A 16,211-nucleotide genomic window follows, 5' to 3' on the forward strand; every position below is an offset into this window, starting at 1 on the left:
AAAAAATATAAATATTTTTAATCTTTTAAATATTAAAAAAATCACAATAATCAATTTGAAAAATAATATCCTCTCAAATTTACATATATTATATTACAACTCGGACGGTGAGAGAATAGTAATATTATTCTTTCAATAATTTTTTTAAACATTTTTCACAACTCATTTTTCTTACTTTACTTTATTACATTACCTATTTGATTTCACTCTACTCTTTATTTTTCATTTTATTTCCCTCTTAAATTGTAAAAATTGCTATGAAGTGTTATTGGAGTAGCATTATCTTATCTCTTCATAAACTTGTTAACCGACAACAAAAAGAAAACGCTAAACTTGTCTTAACTAACTCCTCAGTGGTTTCCTTATAGGCATATACATCAAAACTTTGTGTGATTGCAATTAGCCGAAGTCGAATAAAACGAGTGTTTCCAAGAATCACAAAACCCTTCTCTCAATCAGTAACACTGCCAAGCTACAACTGTAATACTATAATAGGACGTTTAAATCTGAAGATGATTGTTTTTGCCACGAGATTACTCCTCTCATGCAACAACTACCTAATACTGATTCCATGAATTTATCTGCTCTCTGGGAATTTATCCTCATATGACTGGGGCACCTGCCAGCATATAAAATATTTGATAGATTCTTGGTTAGGGAAAGATCTCATTACTTGTGGATATCCACAAAATCAAACAAAGGAAAATAAAGCCAATCAAATGTACCATGAAGCTTGCAGTGATCATCTTCCCAGCAAACCATCTTCCGTGCAAGGCCCGCTGTGCACTTACAGCGGATTGGGTATCTTCAAATCTTAAGTAGACAAAACCAGCACTCTTCCTGAATATCATACAAAATAATAAATAAATGGAAATGCCACAAACATTTAGTCTCAACTCTCATAGAAGTCAAAGAGGTAAATAAGCATTACTAGTTTACTCACTTGTCAACATATATGTGTTTTAATTTCCCAAACTTGGAGCATTCTGCTTCAACATCTTCCTTAATATCCAAATCAAAATCTGGTTCGTCCTGCAGCACATCATACCAGTAATTAGACACAAAAAAAATTGACAACAAAAATTCCAAGTAAAAGTGCAATTTAGCCACCTCATCTTTGGGATCAAACATATTCTTTAACAATAAGCATTCACTTGGAACACCTATTGTATCAATAGAAGGGATTGTAGCAGTGGGAATTTGGAGACCTCCACCTGGCAATCCAGCTACTGCAGGAACAGAAGAAAGGGGGGAAACCAGTGGAGAACCCACAGATGCTGCTCCCAGAAGAGCTGCTGCTGCTGGTATGTTTCCTGTTGCTGGTAGATTAAGACTTGAGCTGTTGACAACAGAATTACCAAGGGAACCAACCATGCTGTCAACAAAAACACAAAAAGTGAGGTTTATATTGATCTCAAAATATGAAAAACCAAAATGGCAGGGGGCAAACCTTGATGCAGTGCCACTCCGATCCAACTTCTGCATGAGTAATGCTCTCGAACATGCATTCAGGGACTGAATTTCAGAAAGGTCAGCTAAGACATCAGTTTTGTTAAACTTAGTAATGACTAACAGTAAACCCTTTGACAATTTAGTTTTGTTAAATTACTAAGATTCAAAAATGCTCATACAAAAATAATTCATTCTAATAATATCCAGAACTTCATTAGCCAATTTTTCAGGTCTGAAATGTAAACTTTTAGCTAGCATTAGTTTCCTAGATGTTAGTTGATTGTATAAATGACTAATAATTCTCAGACACTTAATTACTGCACTGTTCATGATCTTGATGTGTGCACTTCCTATATGAAAATTTTCTAGAAAACCAACCAAATATGGAAATAAGTCGTGGCAATATTCATACAGTTGCTGATATATATCTGAAATAAAAGAGAATTATTCCAGTATAGAATAGAGTAACCCAGTTTGATTACATAATAACCACACTAATGAAATATGATTATTCAGTTAAGAATGTGGCTGTTACAACTTGCAATGCATTAGTGGAGTTCCATGTAGGTATTGTAAATATAAGGGAGGTAAGTGTAAGCAATTCTCTTGAGAAATAGATTACTTACCAAGCCACCTCCTTCATCATCATCAAAATCACCAGTATTTCCACCAACTTCTTGCATGCCGGATTGATCAGTAACAGCCGATACCTAATTCATAAAACAAAAAATAGAGATAATAAAACCAACTTAACAGCAAGAATCAGAATGCATGACTAGTTTACTACACATGATCTATCCATCTGGTTAGATATATCACAAGATCAAGATACAAATTAAATCACTCTGTCAGTTGACTGCTCATTATGTTATTTCAACAATTTCACATTTACAAAATTTAATAGGACCTCAAACTTCATTAAATATAAAGCCTAAATTTAGAAAAAGATTAGATCTATGAACAAAAATCAATGATACCTTGATTGTCCTGCCACCAATCTCTAATTGACCGTTCAAGCTCTGGGCATTTCTTGCATCTTCAAGGCGCACAAACTACAATAAAGAATAAACAATTGTTTCAATTAACCTACACTGCTGGAAACAACTGCAACTTGCAGAAAGCATTGTCATAAAGCCATGTAGTAAAAAAGCATCAAAACTCAGTAGCAACTCCATTCATAAGTACATCTTTACTCCAATGGTTTCAAATAGAAGTTCTCCCTCAGTTTAAATTATTGCAGCTACCACATAGAACGAACAGTTGCTCAATATTATGCTATAAGCTAAGGAAGAAAAAAATAGAAAATTTTGATACAATTAACTTAGAAAAAAAAGCAATTATTAGCTATAAGATTCACCTGAACAAAGCCAAAACCTTTACAGTGCCCACTATCATCAAGAGGCAGCTGAACTAGCTCAACCTGACCGAATGCTTCAAAGACCTAAAGAATTTAACAGAATATAAAAGAATAACACAAACAATTAGATACAATGCTGGAAAAAATACGGTTGTTAAACTACAAAGGAAAAGAAAAAGGTTGACTTAAAAGAAATGTAACACGAGGAAAAGAAGAGGTGCAGACAAAAAAATAAAAGCAGATAACGTCTCAGTCCAGGTCCCTCTCTCATTTTAATCTTGCATTGCATCATGTCATGAAGATTGAAGACTCCTTTCAGTCAACCAGTTCTAGAGAATCAATCACAAAATGCATCAATAAGTCATCCAAGGACAAAAGAAACAAGAAGTGCTCACCCTGCGAAGATCAGCTTCAGTGATATTGAAATGCAGATTGCCAACATACAGCCTTCTTGCTCCCCCTGAATAAGGGCCTATAACTCCAGTGGGTCCACTAGCAACAGATGTTGTGGACTGAACCAAATTCTTTTCAGCTTCTGATGGCTTCACCATCACTGGTTGACCAAGAAGAGGTTGGCCCGAAAGTGCTATTGCCATGGGGACAGACATGACATCATAAAACTCAATATATCTGCACACATAAAGAAAGCAATACATAATCATATAAAGCCAACGGAGATGAGGTTTACACATTTTGAATCAAACAAGTCATCCCAAGTTTCATAATATAATCTTATCTCTATTTATTTAACAGTTAACTCATCTCCCAACAGCCTTTCTCATGCTACTTTTTTTTCTCTTGCATAATTAAGAGGAGAAATAAGTTAATTTAGTTCAGATCAGAGTTATCGGACACTTACCCAACACCCTTAGAACGTCTTGAATTGCGGTCCATAATCAAGCGAACATCTCGCACCTAAAAATAGTATTAAAAATAATTCATGTTATTAACAACAATGGATTTCCTTCTGGCACTTTGTCTGATAAATTAGGGAAATGCAGTATAATCCTTTCAGATTTATATTTGATCTAGCAATCAATTACTCTTTAAGGGAGACAAGGATCCAATAGACTCAAAAGTAGAAAAGGAAACAAATCCATTTCCATTAATAATGTCAGAATTCGCTTTCATGTATTACCATAATTAAAGCCACATAGCAGTAACAGAAGAAAGCAATTTTTATGTTAGTAAAGAAAGTCAATGGAATATTATGACCTTGCCAGCCCTTGAGAAGAACTCATATGCATCTCTTTCATCTGCTTTCAGAGAAATCTGTAAATGTGCATCAAAGATTAGATCTGGCAGTAAATGAATATTAACAAACAGACCATGTGTTAGCATTCCAAATGTATTTGGAATACCTGATAAGCAAACACAGTTCTTTGATCTCTTTCAGGATCAACCTCAGGTTCTGTTGTTTCTTCCTTTTTCTCTTTAGGTCGTCTGCAACATTAACAACAACACAAAATTAAATCCCAAATTATCAGAATACATGCAACCTCTTTATAGCAGCAGTTCAGACTCGAAAATGACAATAACATCTGGTAACAAACTATTGCATAAACCATATTTTCCCAACACACAATTTTCATGTTCCTTAAATTTGCAACACGGCAGCAAATTGTCTTTACATGTATAAAGCCCAAATCCACGTGACATAAGCCTGCAGGGAACTAGATTAAGTTAACATGAAATCCCCAGGTAACAAGTTTGAATTCATGACTTTGTGTCTTGAACTCAAAGAATCAAACCTACAGATTGTGGGAAAGAGTAATTAATTGAACGGAATGAATGTCATCCAATTGTTATTAACACAAGATTTTGTACCTTCTATAAATAAAATAAAATCTTATATCGAAACAGCATCACCAACTCGAATTGATGGCAGTACGAGAGATTGAGGGACCTAATTGCATTAAGTTGAAACCTGTTAAAAGCTTATATATACTGAGTAAGAGAAACCACAAGCATAAAGAATGAAACTGATTTTATACATAAAAACGAGTTTTATATAAGATGTCACTAGTGAGGTGATTAAATTGAAGGTAAGAATCAACAGCAACAGGACAGCACAGTACATAAAAGAGCCATCCTTTCCATGCAGTAGGTAAATCACTAGGATCCAAAAATGTCAAAATTAAAGGCTTTAATAACATTAATCAATGCAAGGTGCTAAAGATGTGAATGAAAAAGTTAATGCTGCAATGGAACACCCAGGGCTACCCATCAACAACAGACATAGAGGAACTTCATCTGGTAGTTGCAAAATCATGAACTAATTAATATGAAAAATGAAATGCTACTAATTGGAAAGCTTTCTAAAATCTTATATTTCTTGAATTAATCACGACTGACACCAATTTATCACATGCAGTAACAGAAATTGTGACCAAAATGTAGCCAAATGAACATTGTTTTTGCCCACAGGCATCAGAAGATGAATTGCTTCTCTTAAGCATAGCCCGTTACTCCCTCACCAGCATTTCTGCAACAGAATAAATGTGATTCAGCAACTAAGTTCAACAGGGAAGGATAACAAATAGCATGGCATCACCACTGCTACAACAATCATTCATCCCCTACACCCCCTCAAATCTTGCAGCGCATGCTTTTCAAATACTCTCTAGAAGGGAGAAACTTCTGATTTTGAAACCCATAACCTGAGGTTCCAGTACCAAGCCCAATTATCAGAAAGACTATTTGATGGTCACTGTATCATATCTGTCAATTCCCAGAACCTAATATTCAATATTCAGAAGCTTTAAGACAGTTATACAGCTTCACTAATCATATGCAACTCAGGAACCACTATTCTCAATTTTAGTTTACATATTACACTCAATACCAACATCCCGATACAAGAAAATCAAATAGACTAGAAACATGGATCAATTTCAAGGCCACGACAACCTAGCACTCCAACTGTACTAAGGCTGTGACTGTGAGTTTAAGACCATAAGGACCAAAATCTAGATCATGTGGTCAGCTAGATTCAAATCCTACATTGAAATGAGACTCTACCTAAAAACTTAAGCTATTAAAAAAGGGCTTGTGAGTAGTGTCATGCATCCTAGACAGTAGTACTTGATCATGTAATATTATATCTCAAGAAGTATCTGGGAGTTTGATTGGTTAAAATGAAAACAGAAGAAAGTGGACAAATTAAACAATTACATCATAAAGAAAAGAATCAACCAGTATCGGATGAGAACACATGGCTTTCAATATCTACTACTTTGCAAGATATTTGAAAGTGTAGGTAGCATAACAGAACACCCAGACTGATATCAGACAAAATCTCCCCTCCAATGAACTGTTCATGTCCAGACAAGAACTTTGTAACTGCCCCCTCCAATATCCTAACATAAAAATTCTAATACATCCATGCCCTTGGATTTCATTAGGCTGCATTTTGATTAAGACCTCATTTTTAACTTACAAGCACACGGACTAGAAATTAAGGAATCACATTTTGACAATAAATATGATAAAGGTGAAGAATCTAAGAGGAGTTTCATGAAAGCAGAGCCACCTATTATACAGGACTCTATGCTGAAAACAAAAAGAATTTTAGTCATTACAGAAGTGGCTTTCAAGTAAACAGCATTTCTGTATCTTATCCATGTCCAATGCTCTGCTAAAGCACAATACTATATATCACACTGCAGGGATCTCAAGGTTGACGGTTAATTCTTTAGATGACATACAGCAGAAAAGAAACTACTAGCTAAAATCCTTATGCACAATGGATACAGTAAGTGAAGAAACAAAAATCTAGAGTAGCTGAATAACTATCACCAGCAAAAATTATTACTTTTGTATCTAGTGCAGCAGCAAAAATGGATTAAACTTGAACAGGAAACAATACCTGCTTTCTCTATCTCGTTCCCTTGATTCCCTCACCCTTTCTCTATCTTTGTAATCCTTATCCCGGCTTCTTTCTCTGTCACGACTTGTCTCTTTGTCTTTGTCATCCAGATGACTTGGATGCCTTTCAGATCTACTTCTGCTTCGCCGCGAGTGCTCTTTCTCCCTTTCCCGTTCACTCTCACTCCCCCGGTCTCTTCTGTCTCTTTCTTGGTCACGGTCACGGTCCCGGTCTCTGTCTCTCTCCCTTCCATACTTGTCCTCATTGTCTCTTTCCCTATCTCTCTTCCTATCCCTATTACCCCCAGAGCTTCTATGCTGATCCTTCTCCTTGTCTCCATCTCTAGACTGTGAACCATGGCGAGACGAGCCTCTTTCTTTCGACCTGTCATGATCACGAGAATCATCTCCAGATTTCAGATGCTTGGAATGGTAATCAACATCATCGTCCTTCTCAATACCCTTATGCTTGGAACTCCTACTATGGCCCCTCTCTTCAGATTTCACAGTTCTGTCCCCACCATTTTGCTTCTCCTTATTAAATTCAGGATTTTCAACAGTTTTCTCTAAATACTCATATTCATCAAAATCCATCATAACTCTATTAAACTCCAGCAATGAAACTTAGAATTGGGTGAATATCTGGAAATTTAATCAATTAACGATGTGGAAACTCTGGAGTGATGCACAGTACATAACGCAATTTGGAAACCAAATAGGAAGAGTGAATGATGGTAAAATTATAAATCACCTTGAGAAGCGAAGAGAAACCCTTGCAAGTGGGAATAATCAAAAGAGGCGTTAGGGTTTGCTACTCTTGAAACTGAGGTTCAGAGAGAGCAAAGCAGAAAAGCAGTTTTAAAACTCGAAATCTTCGTTCTGTCGTTTTTCAAATCAAAATGTAATATTCACTACTCGTCACTCACACTATAAAAATTACTGTTATTATTATTTTAATATTGATAAATTATTATTATTGTTATTATTTTCTACTGATAGTCTTTAACGTGTAATGTGGATGGATTTTAATCCGTCAAAAAAGGGCTTTTGAAAACTTAGGCCCAGGTCAGCTCCCACTTCTTTTAAGCCCAATAGAGAGAATAAAAACACTGAAATTTCTATTCAAGGCCCACTTAAAAATCAATAACCACTCAATTTTCTGTATTATTTCACTGTACAATAACATATTGCAGCTATTTTAAACATTTCTAAAAAAAAATTAAAGTATATACAAATCAAAATTATACCAAATTTTTAAAGTAGTTGATGGATAATGTATTGAGACTACCATTTTTGGAGCCCAACAAAGAAAAATATCCTTTTATGCTATCTACCCTCTTTACCCTCCAAAAACTTTTTAGTTATCCCTATTTAGATAGTGTTAAGATTTTATTAGTGTTGTTAATGGAGCGAAACAAAAATAACGATAGGTTGAAAAGAAAAGGAACAGATCTATATTATTTTTTTACCCATTATGTGGGAGAATAATTTGAAAGGGAATGATAATATTTCCCATTCCAATCAAAATTATATATTTGATGAAAATGTAAGTGGAATAAATTCACATTAGTTACTTTCACTTCAAGGATAGTTAGATGAAAGTCAATAGCTATGAAGCTAGTATATTAAATTAAAATTATCTAGTAAAGTCAGTTGAACTAACTTATAAACATAAAATAACATAATCAAAATTGTTATTATTATTGCCATCCCACCCAAATTTGGGAAATTCAGAACAAATGAAACAGTAATAGAACCAGATTGTGCCTAGAACCATAAAGGAGTGGCAAAACAGATACATAGTATGTCAAAATTTTCAGTGGGGTAGTTAAAAAAATCTCCACCTTCATAGTCAAATAAAACAAATAAATAAAAAAACATTCAAAATTGTTCACCTCCATGCTAGAACCACCAATATTATTAGATGATGCAAAATTCCCCCCAAAATTCAGCTAAATAAACAAAGCTTTTCATAGATCAACCAATGTAAATAAATAGTAAAAACAGCTGCAAGCTTTGTGGAGTAAGGGTGAAGTTTAATACTCAGTATTTAATTGACAAAAAAAAAAACTCAGTATTTACATTTATATTTAACCTTCAATATTATTATTAGTTTGTTATTTTGTTTATTGAGTTGTTCTTATTTTTCATGAAATATATTAGACCAAATATAGCCACTCTAAATACTCATATTCATCAAAATCCATCAGAACTCTTTTAAACTTCCAGCAATGAAATTTAGAAAAGCTTGTTTCGGTGAATATCTGCAAAATCAATCAATTAACGATGTGGAAACTCTAAAGAGGATGTTTTTGGTCAAATAATGGGCTTTTGATAACTTAGGACCAGGTCAGCTCCTACCTCTTTTAAGCCCAATAGAATACAAAAACACTGTAATTTCTATTAAGAATTCATAATAACATAATAACATGATGCATGTTAGTGTGAAATAATATTTTTTTAAGTAACAGTTTAATCATTATTAGATGAAAAGAATATACTAATAAAAACAAACTTAATACTTAATTATTAGTATATGAAAAATTATTTATTTTATTTTAATAATCCAGATGACATACATTTGTATCGAATATTTTCTAGTGAGAAAGAAGGATTGAATTTGTATCTAATATTTATACTAAATACTTTATACTATTATAACATAATTACTTTTTAATTTATACTGATTGTCAAGTATAACATTCAAATTGGATGTTAAAATAACATTCCTCTCATAACTAATAGTATAAAGAAACAAACAGAAGAAACATCCCAGTTAGAATTCAAAACACCATTCAATTCAACACATTTTAACTAATCACTTTTATTGGCTTCAGTTAAGAGCCACACGTATATTATTGTTTTATTTTCTATGAAATGATACTAACTATAATTAATAATAATTATACTAAGCTTTATCTCCCTTCGATAACACCTGATCCAAAAACTGCACATACATATAGAATATTGCAGAAAATAGAACAGATTAAAAATTTGACCAATCAAAGGCAACCTTTGGAGATCCTCAAAAACCATTGATTTCAAATTGGACGGCATAATTACATTCTTCATAGCATCTTTGCTTATCGTTTTCATATATGGTCGTTATCTACGTCATATAATTGACCATTCTGGACAAGATTATGGACAATTTTGGACCTTCAACTTTTTCAGTATCTATGACTAACCACCTAATATTACTACAATATATACCCCTCAATGTCTTATAGAATCACATGGAATGGGCTCCAAAACTTAGCTTTCAATGATGTTCTCAAACAATTCCATCCCTAGACAATTTCTTTTAATGCTTATCATATCATTAATATTATTATTATTTACATTATTTTTTGAATTCAACATCACACTAGCAATTTTTTGATGGGTGTAAATTAGAATTTAAGAAGTTGATCTACTACAAAATCTTATTTTGACGAGTAATAATACAAATTTTCTATGTAAGTGGTAGATTGCAGGCAGACATTGATCAATCAACACTACTGCAGGATGTTGAGATTGAAAACTATACTTTAGAGTTTTCAAATTCAGATGTAACTATCAATCTAGAAACAAGGAGCAGACAAATTGATCTCTATAAAGCATTATGTGAATCAGATGATGGGTTCACATTGTGGTCGATTAACCAATGTTGTTGTTAATATCTCGTCTAAGATATATCATTGCTTTGATATTTCTGAGACAGGCTTTAACTAGTAATCTGTACATTTTAATTGACTTGTACTGCAAATTATTCAAAACATTTTTTTTTTCGGGTTGAGAAACCCTTCTATAATTCTCATATCAAGCAAGTGCTGCTAGAAAACCAGTCAATAATTGACCTTTAAATATTCGATTATCGAAGTCCTAATTTGACTCAAACTACTGGTTAAGAAGTTAACAAGTACATTTTTGTAATTAAAAATTATAATAAAACTGTAATAGAGGTGCATTAGTACTAACTTTCTCATAAATTACTTTTAACTTTTTAAATAATACCTTGATGATGTTGGGTACAAGAAATAATATATAATTTATTATTCTCAATTAAATTACTTTCCTTGAAATGAGATCCACTAACAATGTCCATGTATTTGTGTTGACTTCAAATCCAATGGAATGTAAATTCATTTTAACACTGTAAACTATAGACTTTATATGAAAATATAATTTAATGCGGTTTTAGCAAGTTTTCGAATAAATATACAATTATACACACCACAAGTATTGTGTGTTGGACTAGCCCTTAACGTTTTGGCTACACATATCTTGGCAGGATGTGTTCACGTACCTTCTTCAGCAGAGACCCAAGAGAGTTAAGTTTAAGAGATTATTTTATAATTTTAAAAAATGATATAATAAATTTTAATTTAAACTTTATTACAAGAGAGTTATAATTTCCTTATTGTTTTTTAAATTTTAATATACATCTAATTCAATTTTACATTTAACATTCGTATCTCCTATATATGAATGAAGAAAAAGGAATTCATTTTAAAATACACTTTAACAAAGAAAAAACAAATTTCTATAAAAAAGAAAGCTAATTAGTGCAGATAAAAAAAAAACAGTGGTGTACGTGGACCATTTTGATGAATGCAGGAAGCTTAACAAAGACTAGGTACATTGGTTCCTCAATCGAGACATGACTGTGAGTTGAAAGAGCATGATCCACATCTGTCCATTCCTATTCTTCTGTCGGTGATTCGTTACATTAAGAGCCCTCAACGAAATTTCCATGTTTCAAGCTCAACTATGTTATTTCTTCCTACTTTTCTTAGAATTTTGAGAGTACAATTTTATTTCTTTCTAGTTTGACATGCAAACCTAAAGGGAGAAAAATCGAAAGAAAATTATTATTTTGTACGTTAGCTGCGAAATTATTAGTCTCGAGAAGAAAAGAAGAAATGGGCCACGTACCTTGCAAACCACTCAATCATAAACCTATGAAGTGGAGAAATCAAAGTTTCAACTTGCTCAATCATATTATATATAAATATGTATCTTCAATTCTCATGTGAGGGCGAACGTATCCATGATTATAATTATAATTTTATTCTTTACTTTTTTTAAAATTTATATACGAAAATGATATATATAAAAAATAATATCAAGTACGTTGAGACCAAATTTAATACTATTTTACCTTTAATGAATAGCAATAACTAATTCATAAATATTTTTTCATAAAATGACCAAAGTGTATGCTAAAATGAGAATCGGTGTGGAAATAGAGATTAAATTTAAAAGTAAACTCAATTATATTAGTCGAATAAGAAGAATCCACTTGAACCAAGAAGATGGAATTTATAATATTTCAATCACTTGGAATGAATGAATATTTTGATGTGCTTTTGTTTGGGATTATCCACTAAGCGAAGAGGCAGCACAGAAGAAGGGAACATATGAAATCAAAGGGATGTCTTATTGTGTTCACGTGGCACACTTTATATAGAGGGCTCAATTCAACTCAATCCATGGCCAGTGCCAATAATGCTGGATTTGTGCAGTACTTTTAATCACTACCATAGCCCCACCACAACCTTTTTCAGCTCAGTTTTTCTTCTTGTGAGCCTGGATTCACTCTTTATCATGCAACAAAATGACAAGTAAATTCAATCAATGAGTCATAAGATATTGGGTTGCCACTGTGACACATATTTAATTTTATATGTTAGGTAAAGGGGCATATCTGCTGCTTCTTCTGCCATTTTTCTCTACCTTTCCCTATCACTTCTCATATCAATCCATGCGCCATGCCATGCCATGCCAATGCCTGAATTTGCATATATAATACAATATATTCATATTAAGATAACCTAATAGTATTATATACATATTTGGAAACATATCTTCCAACACATGAATGAACAGTAAGAATTATTGTAGCTTATTATTTTGAGTTTAAATTTAACTAAACGTAACTGTGTTAAATATCTGAAAGTTCAGCGAAAGAAACTTTTAGCCAAGAATATATATATTTAAATAACACAATATGCATTTTCTGGGGAAGGTTTATTTTGCATCTTTTGAATTGTTACTGTAGGTTGTTTGCTCGCTATATGTTTAGTTTCTGTGTGCTTATTTGTCTAATTAATTTCGACAGAGAAAAAAGGAAACTTGTTGGAAGGGTCGTGAGGTTTACGAACTGTGATATTAATTTTTTAAATATTGTGCACGTCACGTTAGTGTTATGGACTTATAATTATGTTTATATGTAATATTCAAAAACAAACATAGAGTTGTTGGACTGTACGTAAATTGGTGTAAATAACTTTGATTCACTATCAGAATATATACATGAATCTTTACGTGTAAAATGTTGTTTATATAATAGCATTATTGTACAAGTCATCCTCAATTTTTTCAACAAATGCTGGTATATTCATAAGTAACATAGTGTCGTGAGGCACGTCATTGTACAAATTAAACATATGTTTGGAAGAGTTTTTACAGAGCTTATATAAATTTATTTTATTTTATATAAATTTATTTTATAGTACAAGTATTGACAAATTTTAAGATGCACAAATTTGTAGTGAAACATGAATAGTATTCACCTAATATTTAGAGCAAAAAACTATATGCTAATTTTGAAGTTAACTTCCATTAGAGAAAAAATTGCAAATGAATAGTCCTTTATACAGTATTATTATGACTTTCCCTGCTTCTTGTTTCCAACAAGGAAGCTCGTGAAGAAACATTTGTGGAGCAGGCACAGCTGGTTCAGATCATATGCAACCATGGTATGTAACTTTGATGGCTTGTCAAAAATTGAAAAATCATTAGGTTTAGAATGCTAAAACACGTTGCAAATAAAAAAATCTTTAAGAAAGCACTGAAATATAAATTAAATAATTGTGTCTTTATTCAATTTTTGAACCATTGTTTATGTATATTACTAAATCACTATTTGAAATCTTGTTATGCACAAAACCAAAAAATATTCTCTTCTGCACCTTAAATTCAACTTACTTGTACTTAAGCCAACAAGACTTATACCCTTTGTAAACTGTTTATTTATTTTTAATAAAATTGAATTAAGTGATTGAAATTGACATAATTATAAGTGCTTGATTAAATATGTGGTTTAAAACATATATACCACTATTATTTTTTTGCAAACTCAATTATATTTTTGGCATTTATTTAATAAGAATTGAAGTTGCAATTTCAAGAAAGAGTCTATTTTTAAAATATAGTATCCATATATGTGGATAATGGGTGAATTTTTTATGTAGAAACGTCTTTATTTAATTCATGATCCTTCATTCATTCAAAGCCAAATTGATTAAAAAAAAGGTATAATTATTGTCAAAGTTCAGAATCTGACTAACATTTTTTCTTTCTCTGTCAAAACCTATAATCTGACTGATACCTTTTTACTATTATGTCAAAATCTAGAACATAACTGGCACATTTTAGTCAAAGCCCAGCATCAAACTGACACCTTTCTCTTTTCTGTTAAAACTTAGAATCAAATTGGCACATTTTATTTTTTTATCAAAACTCAGCATCTGACTGTCACATTTTTTTTTTCTTTTAAAGCCCAGGATCTGATTGACACTTTTTACCTTTTTATTAAAGCTCAGAACCTGACTGATACTTTCCACCTTTTATCTTGTTGTTTAAGCCCAGTATCTGTCTCGCAACCTTTGTTTTTAGTTAAAACTCAATGTCGCTTCACAATTTCATTTGAACACAAATCATTATAAATTACTTTTTCTAACAGCTGAGTGTTCACTATATTTATCTTTATATTTCTTATATATTAGACACATCGACAATTATTATAGAAAATGTTCATGTCCTAATTATTTTTAATTTTGATAACTTTAATTTTAAGGAGTGGTTTTAATAATAAAAAATAGTAATAATTTTGTATTAAAAATATAACATTTATTGTATTTTGATATTCTCAATGTAATAATTTAAAAAAAAAAAAAACTTTTAATAGCTTAATCAAGTTAACAAAACTTTTAAACTATTTTTGTATATTTTCCAATAATAATTCTATGTACTCTTAATTACCTAGTGTAGGCTTAGAGTCTGTAACCATTAATTGATTAAGGAACTTGCAGGAAATGATCACTTGCAACTCTCCAAAATATTACGTAAATGATATATTTCTAATTATGTGTCAAATTGTTCATAGCCTGATATTTCGGCAACTACATGTCTTCAAACCAATCTTGCGAGAAAGATTGGTTTATAATTTGATTAATGAATTTTGTTTACATTTTCTGGTTGACTTGAATTTGAGTACCATAGGAATTTTCATTTGGAAATGAATTATAATCTTAGTTTAATTGAATGATTATTTGAAAAAAAAAAGGTGATTAATTAATTTACCAAGCTTTTTTAAATGAATAAAACCTTATATAGACATTTTGTTCCCAAAATATTTGTCAACCTTTTCTCGCCTACCCAAACAATAATTGTATCTGAGGAAGAACGGTAGTTCATATTTAATTAAACTTATTTCCCTTTTTTTTTAATTGTTTTTATTAAATTATTCAATTTTATTGTTATTAATTATATTAATTATGCCCTCATTTTGATTTCACGAGTGATATAAAAATTATTTTGCTCTTCATTGACATGATTGGAAAAGTATATATCACATTGGCCTTTGAAATTTGAATCATGAATCACGTACATGCATGCGTACCACTTATTTTCTTTCAAAAATTCAAAAGATACGTCAATTGATAAAAAAAAATAAAAAATTCATATAAATATTCTAAACTCAAAAAACAGGGCAAGAGGGTACGGACTTGTCACGACCATTGAAATAACTTCACAGTGACGGAAGACAAGAAGAAACTCGATTATTATAATTTTTAATTTTTAATTTTAATTATTATAATTTTCTTTAACATTTTTAAAAACGTATTTAATTAATCACCAAACACATAAATTAACTAACAGATGATATGTAATTTTAAGAATCAATGAATGTAAAAATATAGTTAGAATTTAGATGAAATAAATATATTTAATTAAAAATTAGAAAATTGCATAAATTTAATACATGTTTGTTTCTTAGAAAACGTTTTAAGTGTATAAATATCATAACTTGGCCCCTTTATCATCTTTTTCATTTGATATATGCCATAAGTACAACACAAAATCTATAGTTAATATTGTTCGATTGGGTGGGTAACCACCAGAAAATCGAAACCATCTAAGATTTGTTTTTAATATTTATTGTGAGCATTCTATATATAAGTAAGATATTGCATGTGATCCATGTAGATGAAGAACCTAAAAGTTCCACCAAATTTGGATAATAGATTTTCCTTTTCTAAGTGTGGGTGGTGGTGATGGATTATGCTCGCATCTATCTTGGCTAGACTATAAACAGTGCACGCTATCTATACCTAATAATACACATTTATATATATATTCCCTATCATGAATTCATCATCCATGTTTAAATGGCAGCTACTTCATGCAACTGGAGACTCTGCTCATTAATGAACGAGCTTCATTCAATTTCATAAACCATGCAACCCACTCTACAATACAAAGACAA

The 16,211-nt window shown here is 31.6% G+C and overlaps 1 protein-coding gene across 2 annotated transcripts; it reads right to left on the reverse strand.

Moving 5' to 3' along the window:
• Positions 1–271: 271 nt before the first annotated feature.
• LOC113873006 (RNA-binding protein 39) lies at positions 272–8,954 on the reverse strand. Of its 2 annotated transcripts, none has more exons than XM_027510938.1 (14): positions 8,900–8,954; positions 6,678–7,285; positions 4,171–4,252; positions 4,025–4,081; positions 3,669–3,724; positions 3,205–3,439; positions 2,810–2,893; positions 2,430–2,504; positions 2,079–2,162; positions 1,451–1,515; positions 1,111–1,375; positions 944–1,032; positions 726–840; positions 272–619 (listed from the first exon to the last, which is right to left on the reverse strand). In XM_027510938.1, exons 2-14 carry the CDS (start codon positions 7,271–7,273, stop codon positions 578–580), a joined length of 1,845 nt encoding a protein of 614 aa, XP_027366739.1. In that variant the 5' UTR covers positions 7,274–7,285; positions 8,900–8,954; the 3' UTR covers positions 272–577. The 2 variants fall into 2 exon arrangements, with proteins under 2 accessions (XP_027366739.1, XP_027366740.1); XM_027510939.1 differs by lacking the exon at positions 8,900–8,954 and adding an exon at positions 7,428–7,555 and having other exon boundaries at positions 6,678–7,318.
• Positions 8,955–16,211: the final 7,257 nt, after the last annotated feature.

Source organism: Abrus precatorius, unplaced genomic scaffold (assembly GCF_003935025.1).
Source record: "Abrus precatorius isolate BTA unplaced genomic scaffold, Abrus_2018 Scaffold7, whole genome shotgun sequence".
Taxonomy (NCBI): Eukaryota; Viridiplantae; Streptophyta; class Magnoliopsida; order Fabales; family Fabaceae; genus Abrus; species Abrus precatorius.

Bases quoted from the DNA above. Each gene is read 5' to 3' on its own strand.
- LOC113873006 (XM_027510938.1), bottom strand. From the start codon at position 7,273: ATGATGGATTTTGATGAATATGAGTATTTAGAGAAAACTGTTGAAAAT. The intron at 2,163-2,429 runs GTATCATTGATT...TTTATGAATTAG, and splicing joins TTGGTGGCAGGACAATCAAG to GTATCGGCTGTTACTGATCA. The intron at 1,516-2,078 runs GTAAGTAATCTA...TCTGAAATTCAG, and splicing joins ATGATGAAGGAGGTGGCTTG to TCCCTGAATGCATGTTCGAG.